The sequence below is a fragment of the Drosophila innubila genome, assembly GCF_004354385.1.
Source record: "Drosophila innubila isolate TH190305 chromosome 2R unlocalized genomic scaffold, UK_Dinn_1.0 1_C_2R, whole genome shotgun sequence".
Classification (NCBI taxonomy): Eukaryota; Metazoa; Arthropoda; class Insecta; order Diptera; family Drosophilidae; genus Drosophila; species Drosophila innubila.
In genome coordinates, this window is record NW_022995374.1 from 13,337,417 (window position 1) to 13,358,428 (window position 21,012).

The 21,012-nt window shown below is 38.3% G+C and overlaps 5 protein-coding genes across 5 annotated transcripts; 2 read left to right on the top strand and 3 right to left on the bottom strand.

Moving 5' to 3' along the window:
• Positions 1–696: 696 nt before the first annotated feature.
• Positions 697–2,209, bottom strand: LOC117783564 (ras-related GTP-binding protein C). Its single transcript, XM_034621012.1, has 4 exons — positions 1,846–2,209; positions 1,564–1,782; positions 1,361–1,503; positions 697–1,301 (listed from the first exon to the last, which is right to left on the bottom strand). The coding sequence occupies exons 1-4, from the start codon at positions 2,131–2,133 to the stop codon at positions 968–970; spliced, it is 984 nt and encodes a 327-aa protein (XP_034476903.1). The 5' UTR covers positions 2,134–2,209; the 3' UTR covers positions 697–967.
• Positions 2,210–2,841: 632 nt separating this feature from the next.
• On the top strand, positions 2,842–3,578 carry LOC117784023 (28S ribosomal protein S17, mitochondrial). Its single transcript, XM_034621618.1, has 2 exons — positions 2,842–3,031; positions 3,090–3,578. The coding sequence occupies exons 1-2, from the start codon at positions 2,924–2,926 to the stop codon at positions 3,447–3,449; spliced, it is 468 nt and encodes a 155-aa protein (XP_034477509.1). The 5' UTR covers positions 2,842–2,923; the 3' UTR covers positions 3,450–3,578.
• Positions 3,579–3,599: 21 nt separating this feature from the next.
• On the bottom strand, positions 3,600–16,401 carry LOC117784022. The gene is made up of 9 exons (XM_034621617.1): positions 16,018–16,401; positions 11,341–11,460; positions 7,636–9,127; positions 6,557–7,196; positions 5,970–6,232; positions 4,751–5,909; positions 4,131–4,690; positions 3,854–4,076; positions 3,600–3,785 (listed from the first exon to the last, which is right to left on the bottom strand). The coding sequence occupies exons 2-9, from the start codon at positions 11,369–11,371 to the stop codon at positions 3,705–3,707; spliced, it is 4,449 nt and encodes a 1,482-aa protein (XP_034477508.1). The 5' UTR covers positions 11,372–11,460; positions 16,018–16,401; the 3' UTR covers positions 3,600–3,704.
• An 874-nt stretch (positions 16,402–17,275) lies between these two features.
• On the bottom strand, positions 17,276–19,470 carry LOC117785244 (RNA polymerase II-associated protein 3). The gene is made up of 6 exons (XM_034623167.1): positions 19,163–19,470; positions 18,775–19,094; positions 18,510–18,718; positions 17,878–18,455; positions 17,541–17,823; positions 17,276–17,478 (listed from the first exon to the last, which is right to left on the bottom strand). Exons 1-6 carry the CDS (start codon positions 19,322–19,324, stop codon positions 17,387–17,389), a joined length of 1,644 nt encoding a protein of 547 aa, XP_034479058.1. The 5' UTR covers positions 19,325–19,470; the 3' UTR covers positions 17,276–17,386.
• Positions 19,471–19,672: 202 nt separating this feature from the next.
• On the top strand, positions 19,673–20,788 carry LOC117783207 (dnaJ-like protein 60). Its single transcript, XM_034620477.1, has 4 exons — positions 19,673–19,872; positions 19,945–20,065; positions 20,124–20,422; positions 20,489–20,788. The coding sequence occupies exons 1-4, from the start codon at positions 19,808–19,810 to the stop codon at positions 20,655–20,657; spliced, it is 654 nt and encodes a 217-aa protein (XP_034476368.1). The 5' UTR covers positions 19,673–19,807; the 3' UTR covers positions 20,658–20,788.
• Positions 20,789–21,012: the final 224 nt, after the last annotated feature.

Sequence of the window (21,012 nt, forward strand, 5' to 3'; positions counted from 1 at the left end):
TATTTTCTAATTGCTTCACCCGTCGATCGTATGTAAAGCACACATCAACTACACTTATTAAATTAACACGAATTATAGGTAGAAAAAAATCTGCAATTTCGGCTACAAGCGCATTAATTATTAATTCTACTGCTCTTCTTTGCAGCTCATTTTTCACTACTCATTTCTACTACAGAGTAGAAACAGCTATTTTTTCCTCTAAAACGAATGCAAACACTGCTTTGGTCCAAAAGGTTGCCACCCAGCAAACTTTTCCGATCTGGCAGGTAGGTTAAATATAAAAAAGGTACTTGGAAAAAAAATTTTTTTTTTATTTTTGCATTATTTTTTAAGCTAAAATTTTTAAAATGATTTCAGAATTTTGTCCAGTTTCGAATTCATTTGGTTTTGGTATAATTTCTTTTATTGCCTTTTAAAGAATTGTTTCACAAATGTAAATCGCTCGCCGTTTCCATGATCTAAATTTGTTTTAAATTATATTTTGTGTATGGTTTTAGAAAATCAATTTAAATTAGTTTTAAATTGAACTAGTTTGCCAACTCATATATCGATATACTTAGTAACTTATCGTAAGCAAGTTTGCGGTCGATAAGTCTCGATTTTTTTTGAAGAGCTGCCCGCCAATCTTTTCAGCTGCTAGTTGATCTATCATACACAGAGCTAAAGTTTAATAATATTTTTATTAAAAAATATACGTATTATTATTTGTAGTTTATGTAAACGCTGGGCAATTTGTTTCTCTCTTTGTAAAGAGCAGCGAAGCGGCTTAACAAATGAATTAACAATAAAGAACAAAGATATATATGTATATAGAAAGAAAAAAACATAAAATTTGAATAAAATGTATGACAAAACTTATAAATGATCTTTCAATGCCAAATAGAAATAGATTCGTGTGCTAGTGTGAATATGTGGAAAAATTTACGATAGCTGAGCACACTGAGCTTAAAGGTCTCTGGAATTATGCTCATGCAATCTTAGTTGCTCTGGACAATACAGCTGCATCATTCTCATGGTTTGAACAGGCAATTGTTATGCCGTGATCGTCAACCAGCTCATCATCATCCTGGTCGGCGTTCTCAAGCATCTTCTGACGTTTCAGACGCAGCTCAAACACCTCACTTATGGCATCGCGGAAGCAAATAAAGTTATAGTCAATGACACCTTGCCGATTGAAGTTCTCCTCTCGCAGTAAGCAGACCAGCGCCAAAAACTTGTTGACCTCGCGCAGATAAAGTATTGTATTATTGTTCAATTTAATGAGACTAGAACTGCCACTGTCAAATGCAGTTTCCTCAGAGCTGTTAACAATATAGACTTGATATAGTACAAGTTGATTTTAGTTATTCCAAATTCTTACCTATATATGCTAGAGAGATCAATGACCACATCAATCATATCACAGCACAGCTCATAAGCTTGCATATCAACTGGTGATGAATCCGTAGCTATATAGATTTTAGATACAACATCAAAGAGAAAAGCTTTTTCAATGCCAGAGTTCTGAAAAGTGGAATTAAATTAAAATAATAGTTCTATATAAGATATAAGAATTGTAATTACCGGTATGAAAATGTTCAACAGATTCTCCAGCGTAGGTAACTGAGGTATAAGCTTCTGCACAACCTTCGAGAACGCTTCGAATATTGAATGATCATAGATCGAAGTCAAGTGAAAGCTTAGATGAATCTGATCGAGTCCCGCCTCGCTGAGGTCATCCGATGAACGTTGGTGTATATCGCGTTGTGATTCCATTTTTGAATCATCGCTAATGCCGTCCACCTATGGGAAAACAAACAGCTGCAACAACATGATAATATTGATAACAATAAACTCTCTGATTACCTTGTGTATGAATACCTCGAACTTAATGCGAGGATTTACTTTGTATGCCTTGATGACGGTATTCTTGAACTTGGTCAAGGCCTCGTTGTAATCATCCTTGGCATCAATTACAAACACTAGCGCTCCACAGCCGCCAAATATCATTTCTGAATCAAATGTTGGCTCTATAAAGTCAATCTGTCCGGGAAAATCCCAAATTTGAAACTGTACAAAGCTGGAATTGTTGATGTCGTCCTTAACAATTTTGCTGGTCGATTCGAGGAAAAGTGTCTCGTTCGAGTGATACATCTTTGTGTAGATATACAATTCATCCAATTTACCATGAATATAGAACGTCTTTCCCGATCTTCAGATAGACCCATCAATAATAATATGACGATGGGATTGTTGTATCTCGACTTTGAGATTGAAAATCATTTCGAAAACGCAATTCAGGTTTGAGCCAATTCGAGCAAACCTATCGCGTTAAAGCGTATTCGAAAGTGCAGCAAAGTTAAACGATTTGTTCCAAGATTTAACGGTATAGCAGTTGTACTATTGTCTAAGTTATTTTAAATATGGCTCTTATTATAGTTAGACAACTATTCCCTTTAAATAAGACTTAATATTCCCAGATTACAACATTGTGACTCATCTTCAATTTATACGGCTTCTTTGTTTATTTACCATGATTACGTAAGCGTGCGTTGTTTGTGCACGACTGCGATTCCTTTACATGCAGTTAGTTGACAGCTTTGGCAATATAAACAATAAAAGCCAATTAAATTAATTATCTAATTTTTAACAACACAAAACTGTTTCTTATCGGAGACAAGGTGTGTACACAACAGCTGCATAACAGCTGATTATCAATAATCTCCAGTGTGTGCACATCTGCAAGAGATCATAATTTTGGTATTTTCTTGTATAGTATTCGTTATTGTTGACGGTCACATTGAATTCATAGGATTTTTCTAGCGAGCGAACTCTGAAAATAGCCAGATCTAGCTACAAAAGAGCTAAGCTAGCAATAGTGGTCAAGACCTGAACTTCTGAATTAATTTTTAATTTTTCTGGATTTAGAAGAATATTGAATAAAATGGCAGCGCGTGGTTTATTACTTATGGGCCAATGCATGCCCTGCATCAAGCAGAATGCATCAAAAATACGCATACGCCGCATGGAGCTGGATAAAAACCTCAACATGGTTCGTTGTGTTGTTGTTCTGATTGGCATGAAATTTATATATTTTGTTTTCCTTGCAGTACTTTAAAAAGGATACGTTTTTCTTTGCCCACGATCCGCAAAAGTTGTGCAAAACAGGCGATGTGGTGCTAATACGTGAACTGCCCGAGCGCATGACCCGCCTGATCACACACGCTGTGGAAAAAGTTGTCTATCCACTTGGTGACATAACAGATCCCATTACCGGCAAGAAGGTCGTGGTGGGCAAGTACCGTGAGGATATTGAAATGGCCAATCAATTGTTTGGCAAATCGGAGAAGGCCTTCGACTACGATAAGGCGCCACCACGTGGTCGACTGGAGGGCACCAAGGACTTTACGCACGGCGAGACATACATTAAATATCATGAAGATGGCAAAGATCAACCATTTGCCGTGTAGCCATAGTATAGTTAATAGTTGCCCCTAAGTATGTCAATAAGTACAACAAAAACCCAGCAGTCAATATGTCATTTTACTAAATATTTTATTTAAAATGTCGATAAATGTTTATGCATTTTGCAAATGTAATTGCTTTAATTTCTTTTGCAATCATTCAACTGTTGTGATGTGGTATTGAATGTGGTCACAATTGCCACAACATTTTGGTTCCGATTCCATTTCCATATCGATTCGTGCCATAAATTAAATTGTTAACTAATCACAATCTCTTACGATGCTAAAGTTGTACTGGAGTATAGGGTTCGCCACATGGGCGTTGTCATCGCATAGTTTTTGCTGCAAATTAGAGTAAAATGAGTTGAGATTGTTTCCAAAATAAGACACTAGATGAACGTTGAACATACTTGTTCCAGGTCAGTGCTGGCACGTAGCATAAAGTCGCGTACAAAGTTGCCACGACTGGGCATGTCCAGTGCCAGGATCAGTTTGTTGTTGCCCAGCTGCTTTAGCACCTTCACCCAGCTGCTTGGAGGTGCATCATCATCCTCGTTCAACTGTGCAGTGCCGGCATTCGACTTGCTCTGATCCTCATTGCTGCAAATGGACCATTGCAGCGGCTTATTGGAGCTGTTGATGACATTGTTTAGCTTTAATAAACTATATATTTAATTTCGAGACTACCTAAAATGCAGCTCCAGGCTGACAGCCTGCAGATAACGTGAAACGGGCACAATGTAGCTGACATTCAAGGAGCTGCCCGAGCTGGGACAAAAGTGCTCCACATCAATGGTATAGTTATTTAGTCCGGCCAGCACACAGCTGGTAATGCTCCAGCAATCCAATTGAGGAGGAGGCACCACTGTAACTGTGGCTGTCGCAGCTGGAGCAATTGGTGCATTTTCTTTGGGCAGCAGCTCCACTTGATCGGGTGAATGATCCACGGCTACGACGGGAGCATCATTTAGGATCGTATACAGTGCATCCTCGCTGGCCGAGGCATCCGTTTCGGTGGAGAATTGTTTCGCTCTAGCGGCTGTGGTGTGAGAGCTCTTGCCATGATAGACACGGGAAGCAGCCACATTGCTGGTATCATTGCCTGAAACTGGCTGGATTTTTAATACGTCCTCATCCTCTTCCGATTCGGCGGACTGCAAGTCATCTTCAACATGCTGGTGCTTCACATTTGCGTCCACATTATCTGCAGCAACTGCGGCCGGCTGCAGATCCTCAAAGCAGCTGGACTGAAAAAGAAATGGTATTATTATTAAATCAAATTTCCTATAGAAATTTAGAAAACTCACCTGACAATTGTCGGTCTCATCCTTATCTTTGTTGCACTCCGGTGGCTGTCCAAAGATCGGAGTTTTCAGGCTCTTGTTTCGTATCCAATCCAAGCTGCGTTGATTAGCCGATCTTCTGCCCAAACTGGAGTCCCGAAGACCACTCTGGTACTCGAAACCGAACACCGCTGTGATGGGATTATATGCCGAGTCCGATTCATCTGTAGTGCTCAGACTCTGCAAATCCAGAGCATCTCCAGTATCTTTGCCACCTCCGCTCGTGTTGCGCACAGCAGCTGGAGGCGGCACATCCAGTGCCAGGGATAGTGTGCTCTGTAACTGTGTCTGCTCCGTGCTGACCTTGTTGGTGGTCAGCGCCAGATTGGCCGTTGGTGGCGAAACTGTCTTGTATACATTGTAAATGGCCACATCTCCTGCATTTAGTTTACGTATAGCTTGAACCGGATCGGAGGCAGCATTTTCCACGTCAGTGCTGGCTATGGTGCCCACCACCACAATGTGCTCGTCCAGCTTTAACGGCTGCTTCAATTGCTGCTGCAGCTGTTGCTGTTGCTGCTGGGCATCCACGTCTATGGAGTTGTTCTCAAAGTCCTGCGACAATGGAATTGGTTGTGGCTTCTCCGAGGATGTAATTGTAGCATTATTGGATTGGGCTAGAGATTTACCCACTACGGCGGAGCGAGAACCATGCAACAGCTTCTGGGAGCTACCTTGATTACTGCCTGGACGCAGTGTTTCCTGGGATACCGGCCATTTGCCCTTGTTCTTGCTGGCAGATGTTTTATTTCTCGGTGCCGTGGTTGTAATCCGTGCAATCGGCGCAACGGGCAACGGCGGATTCACCTGTGGATTATTCATCACAGCTGTTAGTTCCTCCTTCTCCTGAATCTCATCGCCGTCGCCCAGGCGGATTGGCGTGCCGCCCGTGGGTCTTGTGGTGCTCGCCGCATAAATTAAACTGGGCCAAGGCACATGCGTTTTGTTCTTGAAGAGCGACTGCCAATTGTGCTGAAAGTTGAGGCGATCCTCGTCGCTCAGTCGCGTTGGACTGTCGGGTCGAAAGATGCGACTGTCACCAAACAATTGATAGCCATCCAGCTGCTGTGGCTGCTGCTGCTTGTTGTGCTCCACAAAGTACAGCGTCGATACGGCAGCCAAGCTAAAAAAATTATACATATGTATTATTGTCAACAAATTTACCAGATGTTCAATTGCTTACCAGGCTGCCATGACGATGATCAGCAAAAAGATAATGATTTGCATTACACGGCTGGAACAGATCTCGTATCCATCGCTGCGATTGTTTGATTTATACACACGCGGAGGAAAGAGACAGCGCGGTTCCAGCAAATCCTTTGCACGCAGTTGGTGGTTATGATGATTGTTGTTGGCCCGTTCCAGATGCTCAATGCGCGTCTCCAGCGAACCGGTGACCTTGCACAACTCCTTAACAGCTCCAATGTTCTCCATTAGTATACGATCCTAGAAAATTAAATATAGTATTTATTTCTGTGTTGCTGGTGTTGATTTTGTGTATTTCACTTATAATGTGAGCGTATAACAAAAACGTATGTGTGTCGAAAATAATCTCAAATCAAACAATAACGGTACTAGTAATGCTGCCAACTTGTTTTTTCTCATGTGATTCTTTTATTTCAAACAGGGTGGCAGCTATTAATGTCTAAACGAGTGTGACCATAAAAAATATCTCTTAAGTGTGTACATATAAAAAACAGCTAGTTTAAATAATGAATGCACTTTTTAACGTAACTGCGATTTTTCAATTGCAAGAAAAACGTTTCTCACCTTATTGACCAGCAAAAAGTTCTCAATAACATTTCCATTGGGCAGTACAACGCTGCCAGCCTCTTGCACTGCGTCCGGTATGACTTCCCGCACTTCCTGTGCTATAACACCCGTATCAACAATTTCCCGAGTGTCGCTCTCACGTCTCAGTCCGGAATGCACTGCGAATTCCGGTTCATAGCGATATCTTACGATGCGTATCTTTTGCATATTGCGTAATTGAACAGAGGTGTCCAATTCAGCAATTTCCTGTTTGGCGCGACTGTCACTCGGCTGGACAATATGTCCCGATACCTTGAGATTTCCATGCACAACGAGACTCTCATCCGGACGGTCTGTGTTAATGCCCACACGGCCGGGATGGAAGATGGACTCCTGTGTGAGGCCCCGTTGCCAGCAAAGATCCACATCGGATTCAAATTGACCCGGATTCGAGGCACGCACAATAATGCGTTCGCTGCCATGGCTAACCACGGGAAAATGTCCGGATGTGGTGTGCACATGGAGGCCGACGACGAGCTGAAAGAAGCGTTGCTCCGGATTCGGGCGTCCCTTCTTGCGCATGTTGTTGTTGGTTGTCTCCGAGAAGTGTAGACGCCCCACGGTGATTTTGCTGACAATATGGCTCTGGAGATCGATACTGTCAAGAGGAAGAAAGTAGATTAAGCCCGGTAGACAAAGAAAAATAGGAAAAAGTATATATATATTCTTTTTCAGCATGAACACTTAGTTCGCAGAGACTATTAGAGCTAAGTTACCTAATTTGCTGACTATTCTGTCATAGAGTAAGTTTGGTTTAGAATTCGATCAATTTAAAAAAAGTTAGGAAATTTGTATTGGATGTTTCGATTAATTTTACTTTATGAAAATTTATCCTAGAAAAGAGGAAATAACCTAACGTTTTCTTAACTAAATTTTTAAGGATTTCCCTAATATTAACATAACAATGTAAATTATTAACAAAATCCGTTAAGGAATCCTTTTTGAGTTAAATTCCCTACCGATTCCTTTAAACAACATTCGTTGGGGAGTTCCCTTATTAAATGATGAAAAGTGTATATAATGTTAATTATGCTTACGGTACGGGATAAAATGGCTTCTTTGAGCGATCGGATTGGCTTTGCTCCACGCGTATTGTTTGATTGGGCGCCTCAAATTTGACACCGTAGAAATGCAAGTGGAAGGATTTGATTTTCTCAAGGCCGGACGGTGTCTTTACAAATTTGGCATCTCCCTGAAGGCGTGCATGGCAAGTGACCTGAAAGTGATTCTTCTTCTGGCACACATAGGCGTCATCCGAGACGCTGAAATTGAAACCCTTATCCGCATCAACACGATAATATATGACGGATAGTTCCTGTAAGCTTTGATCGCACAGCTTGTGCCAGTTCTCCGGCTGGAATGGACTGAAGCGGATGCACTGCGTCAGCGCAGGATCGCCAGCCTCGCTGCCAGAGCCGGAACCAGCTGCCGCATTGCTCGTCTGCCCATCGAGGCTATTATCCGCTTGTGAATTGATGCCGGACAACGCCGGCGATACGGAGGCGGAGCAATGTGAATGGGCGGGTGTCTTGCTCAGATCCAGATCGCTGTGACTGGCTGTAACTGTGGCGGAGACGGAGGCAAGAGCTGTTCCATTGGCAATGTCACGCGGCGCTATTGATATCGAATGATGTGAATTCCGCAGCGGGCTCATCAGTAAACCCGTATCATGCTTGGGCGCAAAATCCGGACAATCCAATTGCGTGGACATTTTTCGTTTACGCGATAACGAATGCACCGGCGTCGACGGCGTGGAGCTGCGATTCAGAGATAACTGACTGGTGCCAATTACTTGGACGCGATCGCCTAATCCCAGGGGTGAAGACAGCATGCAGGTGGAAATGCTGGACAGATTCTGATAGCTCCCGGTTGAATACAAGCCGTGACCATTGTCATAGTGCTGATAAAGCAGTTGATCCTGTGGCAGGTCCTGATGTTGCTGCTGCTGATGAAGCAACGGCAGCAACTGTTGCTCGTTCAGCTGTTGCTGGTGCTGCTGCTGGTGCTGTTGTTGTTGCTGGCAAAGCAAACTGTTGGCATTCATCACCAGACCCGTTTCATGCTTCACTCTCACATCCTGCGCCGGCGGCACAAAGTGATGTCCTTGCGGCTGCGATGGCGTTGTAAACTGCAACTCCGTCTGCAACATTCCCGACTGTTGTTGTTGTTGATGCTGCTGTTGCATGTTAGCCAGACCTGGATAGATGAGTTCACGTCCAGTCAGCGCCAAGCCATGTGAATCCCCTAATGGACTATAGGCTGGCTCTGACCCCGAATCGGGCGGACTCTCTGGCAAATGTGCCAATGGCATTGTCATACCATTCACACGACCCGACAGCTGGGCATCGAGCACGTTCATTGGCGGTGTGTGTGGCGATTCCAGCTTGGACACTCCGGAGACAACAGAGTCCACGGCCAGACCATCATGGTTGCCGTGCTGTGCCGTATCATCGAGTCCACCAACACCGGCTGCCTGCATAAACAAATCCAGAGCTTCATTGTCAATGCCATCCATGAAATCTGGGCGAGCTGCAAGTGAAAATGAAGTTTTTAGCTTTAATAACAGCTGGTAATATGTTAAAAGGACTTTAGCAGCTGCTAAACATAACAGCGTATTGTAAGTAAAATGTTGGTTAATTGCTGATTAACATTAAAGAGAGTGTAGAATTACAGAAGTCTCTTAAGCTAACATAAATTAGTAAAAGCGCGCTGTTATCTAATTGTAACAGCAGGATACATGTTAATTTGAATATGACAGCTGTTAAAGAAAACAGAACATTACTAACAGCATCAATAAATTAATTTACTGCCGTTTAAATGCTAACAGTAACAAGTTAACATAATAATATTTCCAATCGCCTCAACTGCTTAAAGTGGGATTCCCATGATTTAAATGATTTTAACAAAACTATACAATTTATTGCCATTGCTTTAAGCAGGCATTATGAAACGTACAAAAATATTAATATTTATCAGAATTTGTTAAAGTTAACCAAGCCGATTAAAATAAGAATGCGTCATTTAAAATCTGAGTAATGATCCAAAGTGGAATTTCCAAAATAATGCAGATTTTAACTTAAGGAATGCAGACATAAAGAACAATAGCAAATTATCAGCTTAGTTTTTGTTTATATATAGCAAACTTTGCTCGCATTGTGGATATTCGACTCTACTTATTTAAGCACACATTTAAGCACAGTTTCACAGATTGTCGTAAATAATTTAAGGGGCGTTTACTGGCATATTAATATTAAAATATGTAGAACATTTCTCTGATAAGTTGACGTGCCTAAAAAAACCTACTAACTGATAAGCGACCGCAAACTGTAGGTATTTCAGCTGTTTGATCGATAAAAACTAGACTCAGTTGAGCTGGAATTTATGTGCCAACAAAATGTTTAAGTAATTTATGCAAAACACACCCACACAAACACGCACACTTAAACACATCAACAAATTACCATTAAGTGTCTTGGGATAATCCATAATTGATTTTGTATCTTAAATTAAATGATTAGCTTTAAACTAAACCAAATTTTAACGCGTTTTGGAATGCACTAACAGCCAAGCTAGCAGTTGGCTGTTTAATTGTGATTTGTGGTAAAATCAAGTGTAAATTGTATATTTCAATTTTTAACAGTTTCGATTCGATAAAAAGATAAAGATACACAATTATCTAACGCACATGTGAGCGCACATGCGGTTGATGCACTTTTCACAACTCGCTGAGCAGTGAAAATGCGCTTTTCCAAATGCATTTATACAAGAAAATAATTGAAAACAAAATCAAAGAAACATATATAAACTAGAGAAGCAGAAGCCGAAGCCAAAATGTGCATGAAAATCAAACCCAATTCGCAAGCAATAAAAACAAACCCGAAATGAAATGAAAACTTCGTTTGTTTTTACAAGTGTTTTTGTTTCATTAAAAAACCATAACAATAAATCAAGGCTCAGCTGTTTTAAATACTCTGTTTTAACTATTATTCGTTTCTTTTTTCGATTCTCTAATTTAATTAATATTATTTGTATTATTATAGTTTTATATATATAAATATTAACTCGCGCGCAAACGTCAAATTATACACTGAAGAGCAGCGAAATTCAATCAGAGTTTTACTTCAATTCAGTTTTAGCCAAGTTATTGATCAAACAAGCGTTTGCTCATTTCTGATGGGAGTGAAGTGGCATCCAGGCGACAATATTTAGAAATATATATACAGTTGTACTTATATATACTCTATCTATAGGTATTCCCTTCTAGTGTATCTGTGTTTGTCTATTTGCCAGCTCTAAGCCAAAATTTGTTAAGCATATCCACGTCGACTGCTACATCAATTTATTTTATTTGACTTCTATTTTGGGTAGCCAACGTTTTATTGTTGATGTTGTTGTTGCTGTTGTTATTATCAACCAGCCGAAGGACAATTTATACTGCATCTGCCAACCTTGCCTTAGGCTATTATAATTTGATCATGATATATCTTCTTTTTTCAACAGTTTACAAGTGAAATTCGTTCGTTCGATTATAGTATACATGTATTAATAATAATTTGATTATCAAGGCAATGGCTTAAAATTGGTGTTTTTAATTAATATTAAAATATGCCTAAATTCAGCAAAAAAAAAAAAAAGAAAGAGTCAATGCCAATGGATTTGATGGCGAGTTTAAATTAAGTTTTGCTTAAATGAAAACAGATTTTAGCTGTATTTCCATAGCTTATCTTAATCGTTATACTTACAAAAGTCCGGAAATTCAAATTCCATATTCATATCCAAAAGTTGTTATCCAATAAACCTTTACACTCCAGTGGCATCCTTTTTATCTGTCTACAGACTACAGCATGGCTTCGATTATTGTGCTATAAATGAACAATGAATTGTTTTATTAATTTACAATAATTAATTGATTCTTGCTTTTCATATTTATGAGTTCCATTGCTCGAATTTCATTCTCCTATTTGCTAGAAAAACTGCAATTTGACTAGCACAAAATAATAATAATAAAAAGAATTACACAGTTTCCACAGTTTTTATTATTTTTTTTATTATGAAACTGTCGTTAGCTTTTACTGGTTTTCCATAATTCTAGGAATATGTTAGTAAACAAAAAGTCTCAAAGAGCCAGTATTGTAAAGAATTAAGTGTTTGTGCTATAATAATGTTGGCTTACAACATGATCTGTGATTTTGCATATTTCAAATACTCAAGTACAGTCTTTTTCTGTCTCTCTCTGATAGCACCATGACGTCGTAATTCCGACAAATACTTGACATGATATCTCGTTTACCCTCTGGACCACAAGTTTTCATTGGAATAGCAGAAAAAAAAAAAAACTGAAACCGAGATAAACAAAATTGCGAGGCTTACTCTCTTACTTATAATGCATTTAATTTTACATATAATTGAACAGTAAGCGTGAATACGTTATTCCCCTAGAACTAACACGTGGTCTTCGAAAAATATAATGAGAAATATATTATGAATCTAATCAAAAGAAATGTACGTTAAGATTCTAATTTAAAAGGTATACTAAAGGCTTAAATCAATTATTAGTTAATAATATTATAGTTATGCCGGCTCTGACATTGGAGCCAAAAGGTCAAATCAATTGCTTATATCGTAATTAGTATAGTTCAACACATTGGAGAGAGTTGCTACATCCAAAGTCTGATCAACTTCAAACTTTCGTAACTTTGTCAAAACTAAACCGATTTTCTTGCGGAAAGTCATTGTCATGGTTTGGCTCTAAATTCATTCTGCATTCAAATTTAATTATATTCGTTAATAATATTAATAATATAATTGCTTTAGATCTAGGTCTCAAATTTGAACGTACAGGGTTTCTTGGGAATTTTGAATATTAAAAATAGAAATTGTTTCGGTTTGATTCACTGCTTAAAAAAGTTAATTAAAATTTTAATCGTTTGAGAGTGTTTTCCGAGAAAACGCTGCTAAATATGCAACAAAAAAGTAGAGCTCTTTAAGTTAAGCTCTTTTTAAATGATGATTATTTTCATAATACATATGTATGTCTAGCTTTTTAATTGCGTTTTAAATAATGCTGTCTGGCTATGTATTTTTATCTTGTTCGTTTATTAAAATGCGCAACAAATTTTTCAGATATATCTATCGTTATCTTTATATGCAAAAGTTACATCTTCTTTAAATAATTTGTATTTAATTTTATATTGTAAGAGGCATCAATATAGTAAGTAATGAACTCAATCAGTACAGACTTTTGCCTCAGGCTATCGTTTTTAGTTGTCGTCGTTGTTGTTGTTGTAGTCGCATTCATTGACGTCGTGTTGTCGCAATGATTTTGATTAAATTAACGCTTTGGCTTCGGCGACTCAGCGACGTGCTGAGATATGGATACATTTTGCACAAAACTTTGCTTATCCCAGCAGAGCAACAATAACGCTTTTATATTTAAATAACTCAAGTGATTTGATTTAGTTTGACGCAACAGCAACAGTCACAGCAGCAATAACAAAACAAACTTCAGCAATTTACAAAAATATAAAAATAAAATAGATTCTTAACAAAAAAAAGAAAGAACAAAAATGTTGAGAATCATTGACTGAGTTGAAGAAGCTACGAAGCATAGCAAAAAAAAACCTGTAGATACTTTTCAAGTGATATTGATGTTGTTGTGGTAGTTGTTTTTGTTATTGACAGTAGCTCGAACCGGAAGTTAAAGTCAGAGGTGATTCGATAGCTATTGTTGTTGTTGCTAGTTGGCCAATTGCTGGCAGGGCGCTCATCTTCGCCCGCTCATCCTTGAAACCAAACAACAACAACTAATACTAGCATAAACAGTTGTTTTTGCCTTCGTCTCATTTTCGGTCAACTCTTTGACTTTTTTTGCTCACACCTCCAAAATGCTAAAAATTGTATTAGCATTTTAATAAAACAAAAAAAAACCCCCCAACAATTTATAATAACAGTCTTCTTTTTTTGCATTGAAATAGCGTGCCGACCACAAACTACACGAGTTGGCTACAAAATTGAGTTATAAATATGACATAAATTCAATATAAATCAAAATAAGAAAAATGCCAACTCTCATGTCTGCCATTTGCTGTTTGTTGTTGCCATTGCTGCTGTGTTAATTGCCGACGGCATGTGATTTTTTATGACAACATTTCAATTACAGTCGGATTAGCTTCAAAGTTGGCCAGAACCGAGTTGATAACCAGACTTTCAGACAGTACACAACCCATGATTTCAATTTGTACAACTGCAAATAGACACAGATCGGCGAAAATTTCAATATATATAGAAGTGTGCCCAGCGAGAGGGTTTCGGACATCGGCAACGGCAGCAGCAACAACATTAATACTAATCAATGTAATTAGCATTTGGTGTCTAAAGATTTAATCAAACACGTTGCCTCTAGTCTCACTTACGACAGTCGAAAACATATGTATGGAAAGACATAAGGTTTTTAGGTCTTATTTCAAATGCGTCATCATACTCAAGTGCATTTTATCTTAAGAATAACTTCTAAATAGAGTATATAAATGATATGACTCATTTTAAGAATATGCTTTGAATTGCAGTCTTTTAATTAGCATAGTTCTGTTAATTAAGTGAAAAGCTGTGGAAAGTCAAAAACCTACTAATTCAAATTTACGTTAGCTGTCTAGCGTTGCCATACTTTAAGCATACATTGCTGAATCCTTACATCAATTTTGCAATGAACTTTGAAGAATATTGTCCTCGACATTTTAATATAATTATCGTCATAAAATTACAAACAATTAGCATGTATTTTGCAGAATGCCATGGAATATTCCACTTGAAAACTGTTATCAAACTCAAATTCCAATTGGTTTGCTGCTCCATAAAAGAGAAGTAGAAGCTAAGCGGATCTATAGAAAAGAAACTATGCGAAGATTTGCGGCACACTTTATTTTATTTTTATACTCCTGAAGCTGCTTTTATTTATAAATACATATATCTTCCATTTATATATATACATATTTGCTGTTGTTGCTGTTTTTACAAATTATTGCTGCTGCGCTGCTGCTGTTGTTGCCGTTGTTGGTGCTGTTACTCTTGTTGCTGCTGCTGCGGCGGCTTTGAAACTCAACCAACCGGTTAAATTTTATTTCTTTTGCTGATATTCATTGTTTTTGTTGTCTCTGACGCTCATGATGTTATTATAATAGCTGTTGTTGTTGTTGTTGCTGCTGCTGTTGTTGTTGTTGCCTCTTTGGTCTTATTTTGGGCTACTACTTTTGTTTTACTTTTGCGCATGGCACAGGTTGAGACGAGCGATGAAGCGTTAAGCGCAAATAAGAAGAGACCGACAACAACAACAACAACAACGTTAAAGAGCACAAGTGAGCGAAAAAACAAACTGGCCGAGATCGTCTGCTTGGATTTGAACTTGGTTAACGTCTTCGGTTTGAAAAGGTGCTGAGAGGGTAGACGAGGGGTTATCCAGCATAAATTAGACACTTCGTGAGGCAGGTGGGCGGGCACTTTGCACTGAGATCTCCGGCTTTGAAGATGTTGTGCCAGACAGCGCTAAGACACCAACAACAACAACTTCAACAACAAATACAAACATATTAGTTTTGCATTCTTTTGCAGTATTTTGTTGAAGAATTTTTACATCTATTGATTTGAGTGGTTTTTGTTTGACTACAGTTTTTCAGTTTTAAATTTGATTAAATTGAAATCTTATTTTTTAATTTTTATCTTGAGCTCCTAATAGTTTTTGTATTTCCGACTAACGTTAAATTAATAATAAAATAAATATATTAAAGGTAAACGATGTACGTGTCTGTACATTAGTATTAGTATTCATCTATTACTCGCTCTCTCGCTCACTCTCTCTCCCTCTATCTATCTCGCTCACTCTATCACTCTCCCGCTCTGTGAGTCGAGCTTTGTTTGTGTTGTGATTCTTTTTTTTTTTATTTTGCTGATGCTGCGCGTGTTTTGTGATTTTTGGTGGGAGTTTTATTGTTTTGCCTGTTGATAATTTGCACATTTTTTTTTTGCTGTATGTTCAAATTTAGTACGTATGCGTACTTTATGTACTGTTACACAAACACATACACATACATACAGACACAGGTATGCACACACACACACACATACACAAACAGAGAGGCATTTGCTTTTGCTTTGCCCACTTGCACACATTTTACGGCTTTTCTTAATTTGCAACAATTTTATTTTCTGGGTTTTCACCGAGTCAACGCTTAGCCGCTTTTCTCATTGCTTAAATTAGTTTTGTATGTGTATATATGGATAAAAATACAACAAAAAACCTATATCAAATACAATACATGATTTGTTTAGTACAATTATAGTTGTTGTTGCTTTCTCTTTTTGTTACAATTTGATTTTATAAATTAATTTGCATTTAAATTTGCACACACACACGCACACACACTTACACAAAATTTCCGTTAGTTTGACGACAGTGCTTAACAGTAATTGTTTACGTTTATTTGATCGCTTTGTGTTTCACGCTTCGTATACGCGATGCACATGTATTTACTTATGTATGTATGTAACTCGTGAATTTTTCTTTTATTTAATTTTATTTCATATTTGTCATTCAGTCAGAGCGCGCGATATCTAAATCTGTTAGAGTGTGGACAGCAACTGGCCGATCATGCGCTCCGTTTGCTGCTTCTCCATCTCTGCTCTGTGCTTAATGAAGCTTAGCTTCGGCTGTGGAGTTGCCAGTGCGCTCGCTCACTTTTACGCTCATCTGGCAACTACGTCAAGCCACTCTCTCATGCACACACACACTCACACACACACGAGCAAGCGAACAACAGTCTCGTACAAACGATAAGAACGAGAAAAATTTAAATTAAATTATAACTAGCAGCGGCAACAATGGACTTACGCTAAATCCCAGTACGTTTACTTAATACAGTACGAAGTCGGTCGGCTCTCACGCAATTAATGGACGTGGACCCGAATGCTGACACAAATCTGGCTTCGGCATTGTCGAGAATTCTCGCGAGAAGCCTCTCCACAATGTAGTGTGTGACCGCCCCCTCCTCGGATTAGCTGGTGTTGTAATGATATGCCCTGCAGTTAACCCATCAACACTCAGTTTCAACTTTAAATCACTTAATGGAGCCGTTTGTTTACAAGAAATACATACATATGTACCTATAAAATATACTAGAGAGATAGAGATATACAGTTAGTCAAGTAACTTTTTTGACAAGCTAGAAAATCACATATTTTGTAAAAATAATAGAAACATTTTTGCCTTTTTTTTTCTTTAAAAATGAAAAACAATTTATGTAAATTTCTAATTTTGTAAAAACAATTACTTGACATACTGTAGATATGTAGATACATACTTACATTTTAGGTAGAAGCTTTCTCTGATTGAATTAATACGTTGATTTATGTAAATTACACTAATTCATATTACTCAATTTGCTATTTAATATTCATTGCTCGACTGGGCGGCGTTCGTGTTCTCGTTCTTTAATGCCCATGGTTTTCAGTTACTTCTGGCAAAAACTTGATATTCATCATACACATTGTTATTGCAAATGGTTTACTTTTGTTGATGTTCAATGCAATATTAGCATTAAGTCGAGCTGAGCTTCATAAAGGGAGTTATATGCCATCTGTTTCTATTTAAGCTGCGCTTTTCTATTAATAAAACATATACTTTTTAATTTTTACATGTCTCTCATCTATTTTTATTTAACATTTTAAAAATTGTTTAATGTTTGAGCTAAAAATTTGAAGAAAATCAAGTACATTTCATTGTTTCTAAAAACTAAAGTTTTATGCCAGATTATAGGCTTTGCCAAGTTTATCCAACAATATTTTATTGCTTTTGGGGAACTCCTTAATAGCGTCCATTACGACAGCAACCACTAGAAAGGAAAATGTACAATGTAAATATAGTATAAGCTTAATCAAAGTGACGGTTTCTTACTTTTCTTTTCCTCCTGGGACATCAGCATTGCCAAAATGGAGAACTCATCGTTTTTGGATATTTCCAATAGCACTGCAGCCGTTGTGGGCTCCTTGTTGGGCACATAGAAGTCCTGCAGGGTGCGTAATAGATCCGTAAATGTTTCCGAATCGAAACCAGCGCCAAGTACTTTACATAGATTAGGTATTTCAATAGATTTTAAATAGTGATATTTCTGAATTGGAGTTAATTCCTTCCATGTGATATAGAACTGAGCTGTGCCGGCTGGCGCTGCTGGTACACGCTGAAAAATAGGATATTTTAATGTGATTCTTTATAGTAATAACAGATTTTATACCTCCATTGAGGTAGTTGAAGTCTCTTTGATTTGTGGTTCGGGTTTGTTACAGGAATTGTCAGTTTCCCCAGTTACTTCAGGTGCTTTGACGTCTTTTTCAGAATCTTTTACTTTTACTTTTTGAGGAACTTGCGGAACAGGGTTTTCAACAGATTTCTTATCCTTATCTGAATCTTTCGGCTTTGAATTCTCTTTTAAAGTAGCTTTGGCAAGTTTTTCTGAGGCATTTGCACTATTCTCAACGACTTTCGACTGAGCAGACGCTTGCTTTGACTCCTGTTCTTTTACAACCAGCTTTTTGTTTGTTTCCTGGGAAATTGTCTTAGTTGCAGGCTTCTGAACATTCTCTTTTTTCACCTCCTCAAATGGCCCGCAATTGCTGTTAAAGATTTTATCAATATCGTCATCCGATATGCGTAATTGCTTGGACTCATCCAGGCTGGGTCTTGGCGATATAATGTCGACAACAGGCACACGACGCATGGGTTTTTTCGAGCGCCTATAAGCTGGTTTATTAAATGGCAAAATATCAACCAAGTCATCGCGTGCTGCATTGAAGTTTGGACCGTGTTTAGTTGCTGCAATTGAACTCAATTAGTATTGACAGAGTAATATATAATTGAAATAAATACCAATTTTGCGCAAGCGTTCATTGATGCGCTCCAAGCTGCGTTTGGCTTCAATGTTCTTGGGATCTAGTGTTAACACAGTGGTGCAATCCTTGAGAGCTTCCATATTATTGCCCAGCGATTCATTTGCCTGCATGCGACGATAATAGGCCTTAACACATAGCTTGTCCAGCGCGATTGCTGCCTCACAATCGTCCACGCAGTAATCATAACTGTTGAGAGCATGACAAGTGAGTATTACTTAATAGAAATATGTCATTTTCCTTACCGTTCCAACTTGATATGACACAGCGCACGGTTAATTAAGTATATGGGATCGTAGGGATAAATCTCTATAGCTTTTGTGTATGCTTCGATGGCCCTCTCATAGTCCGCCTGCTTTACATAGCTGTTGCCGCGATCTTTAATGTCATTGGCCTTCTTGTGCTGCTGTGCCAACCCATCCTGGGGCAGGTCTTGCTTCTCGGTAGGTGTGCTAGCTGCTGAGCTTCCAGGGCTACCTGTTTCACATTCTTGTACTTTCTTGCCCGTTCCTGGTTTCTTTGTCGTCTCATTTGCCGTTGTCACATGACTGCGCACTGGTGCCTTCTATAAAGCGTGTGGAAATAACAATATTACTATGGTTCATTTGGTTATTTTCTGCATGTGCAACTCACGTTAGTAGGTTGAATTTTTGGAGCGGGCGCATGCTTCAATGCTTCTTCCTTGCTTTTGATTTCCTTTTCCCATGAATACAGATCTTTTACCGAATTCTGATACTCGCTTGCGTTCCGACGCACTTGCATTTGCAACTCCATTGCTTTCTTTTCGCCACTCATTTTAATTTTCTATATTTTTGTATATTTTATTTATTAAAGAAGAGCCGCTATTTTTGGTTGTCATGACAGCGATATCGAACGACGGAATCGATTATGCAAACATATCGATACCACCGACTGGCATAACTTGTACTCGATACTATCGTCCGACCACCTTAATCTGCAGTTCGGAGCCAAAAATGGTACTAGTACGCCATTTTAATAAAAAATCAAATATTTTAAAATTGATTTATTTTTCATTAGCAATATAATTAATTATACAATTTTAATTCGAAATAAAATAAAATAAAATAAAGGTGTTGCGAATTTCAACAAAATTTCATAAGATTTTCAGGTCTGGCAGCGCCTGGTTCTTTCCGGCAACTTTTTCCTTAAGAAAAGTTGGCAACACTGTTTAGAACTGAACACACAAATGGAGTAAAATTTTTTGTATTTTTGTTTATTTGTTTATTTTTGCCGCTGCACTGGAAAAAAAGAAGTTTAATGCTCAATATGCTAAGACTACCGCCTAGTTTCATGCTCGCCATGGAAGCGACCAGCAAACGTAAGTAGGTAGCGAATGCGATTGTATTGTTATTGTTTGTTATATAAAATAATGTTAAATTTCATTTGATGCGCAGTTTTGCTCAGAGTGCAAAATTAAATGCTAAAACGCCTGAAACCCACTATGATGTGCTCAATCTAAGTCATGATTGCAGCAAACGGGACATACGCAATGCTTTTCTGAGGCTCTCTAAGCAGGTGCAATAAATGAAAACATTAGGTGGACGTTTTATTAATTATATACCAAATCTTATAGTACCATCCTGATGCGGCAAAAACTGCTGAGGCAGCGCGATTCGTCAAAATCACAGAAGCATATCAGACGCTGGTTAAACCGTCGTCTCGCAAGGATTACGACGATAGTTTGTTATGGAATCCTGGAGCTGGCGGCACTCGGAACATACAGCAGCCATGGGAAGTAAAAGCTAATTATAATCCCAATCCTGGCCCGTACTATGGCATCAGAGGCTTGAATCGCGTCTCCAACTGGAAGGTGGCTATATTTTTAATGTCGCTGGGAATTATCGGTGCCATCTTTGGCTTTAGCTCGGTGAAGTGAGTATCAAATTTGAATTTCATCTGTGAAATACAATTGCTAAAGCTATAACTATCACATTACAGGCACTCATTTCAGTTAAGCCAACAAATACGGGACGAAATCTCAGCGGAAGCAAATTCCCATCATGCGTCTGTTGTTGCCGATGCACAGAAATATGGCAACGAGGAGCAAATACGTCGCATGGTGGAACGCCTGGCAAGGGATCCATTGGGCAGAACTGCGGCCAAGTAACTGTTTTTCACCTTTAAATCATCTTAACAAATTTTGTATATATTTAGATTGAAAATAGATATTTATTTTTGCTAAAATTGACTGTTCTTAGTGTAATTAATATAACTTAAGAGTTGTGGGAAATTTCTTTTAAATACTTAGGTATTTGCTGTGGGACATTTCAGTTAATATTTAAATGTTCGTTAACGGCAGCCATATTGTGGGATATTTTCTTTGAATATTTGCTAATGGCGGTCATTTGCAGGGGAATTACTGCTGAATTATTTAATAAATGCGGTAATTCCCTTAATTTATATGTATTGATGTTAATTTAATTTTAGCATTATAATAGATGTTGATCAGTGTCGGACAACAA

What these genes read in the sequence shown, in the direction of transcription:
- LOC117783564 (XM_034621012.1), bottom strand. Translation starts at nt 2,133, where the DNA reads ATGTATCACTCGAACGAGACACTTTTCCTCGAATCGACCAGCAAAATT. An exon ending in TCGAGGTATTCATACACAAG is followed by an intron (nt 1,783 to 1,845) that starts GTAATCAGAGAG and finishes GTTTTCCCATAG; the next exon opens with GTGGACGGCATTAGCGATGA. An exon ending in GATCTCTCTAGCATATATAG is followed by an intron (nt 1,302 to 1,360) that starts GTAAGAATTTGG and finishes TATTGTTAACAG; the next exon opens with CTCTGAGGAAACTGCATTTG.
- LOC117784023 (XM_034621618.1), top strand. Translation starts at nt 2,924, where the DNA reads ATGGCAGCGCGTGGTTTATTACTTATGGGCCAATGCATGCCCTGCATC. An exon ending in TGGATAAAAACCTCAACATG is followed by an intron (nt 3,032 to 3,089) that starts GTTCGTTGTGTT and finishes TTTTCCTTGCAG; the next exon opens with TACTTTAAAAAGGATACGTT.
- LOC117784022 (XM_034621617.1), bottom strand. Translation starts at nt 11,371, where the DNA reads ATGAATATGGAATTTGAATTTCCGGACTTTT. An exon ending in AAGCCATTTTATCCCGTACC is followed by an intron (nt 7,197 to 7,635) that starts GTAAGCATAATT and finishes TCCTCTTGACAG; the next exon opens with TATCGATCTCCAGAGCCATA. An exon ending in ATGAGACCGACAATTGTCAG is followed by an intron (nt 4,691 to 4,750) that starts GTGAGTTTTCTA and finishes TTTCTTTTTCAG; the next exon opens with TCCAGCTGCTTTGAGGATCT.
- LOC117785244 (XM_034623167.1), bottom strand. Translation starts at nt 19,324, where the DNA reads ATGAGTGGCGAAAAGAAAGCAATGGAGTTGCAAATGCAAGTGCGTCGG. An exon ending in CAAAAATTCAACCTACTAAC is followed by an intron (nt 19,095 to 19,162) that starts GTGAGTTGCACA and finishes CACGCTTTATAG; the next exon opens with AAGGCACCAGTGCGCAGTCA. An exon ending in TGAACGCTTGCGCAAAATTG is followed by an intron (nt 18,456 to 18,509) that starts GTATTTATTTCA and finishes GTTCAATTGCAG; the next exon opens with CAACTAAACACGGTCCAAAC.
- LOC117783207 (XM_034620477.1), top strand. Translation starts at nt 19,808, where the DNA reads ATGCTCAATATGCTAAGACTACCGCCTAGTTTCATGCTCGCCATGGAA. An exon ending in GAAGCGACCAGCAAACGTAA is followed by an intron (nt 19,873 to 19,944) that starts GTAGGTAGCGAA and finishes TTTGATGCGCAG; the next exon opens with TTTTGCTCAGAGTGCAAAAT. An exon ending in TTCTGAGGCTCTCTAAGCAG is followed by an intron (nt 20,066 to 20,123) that starts GTGCAATAAATG and finishes CAAATCTTATAG; the next exon opens with TACCATCCTGATGCGGCAAA.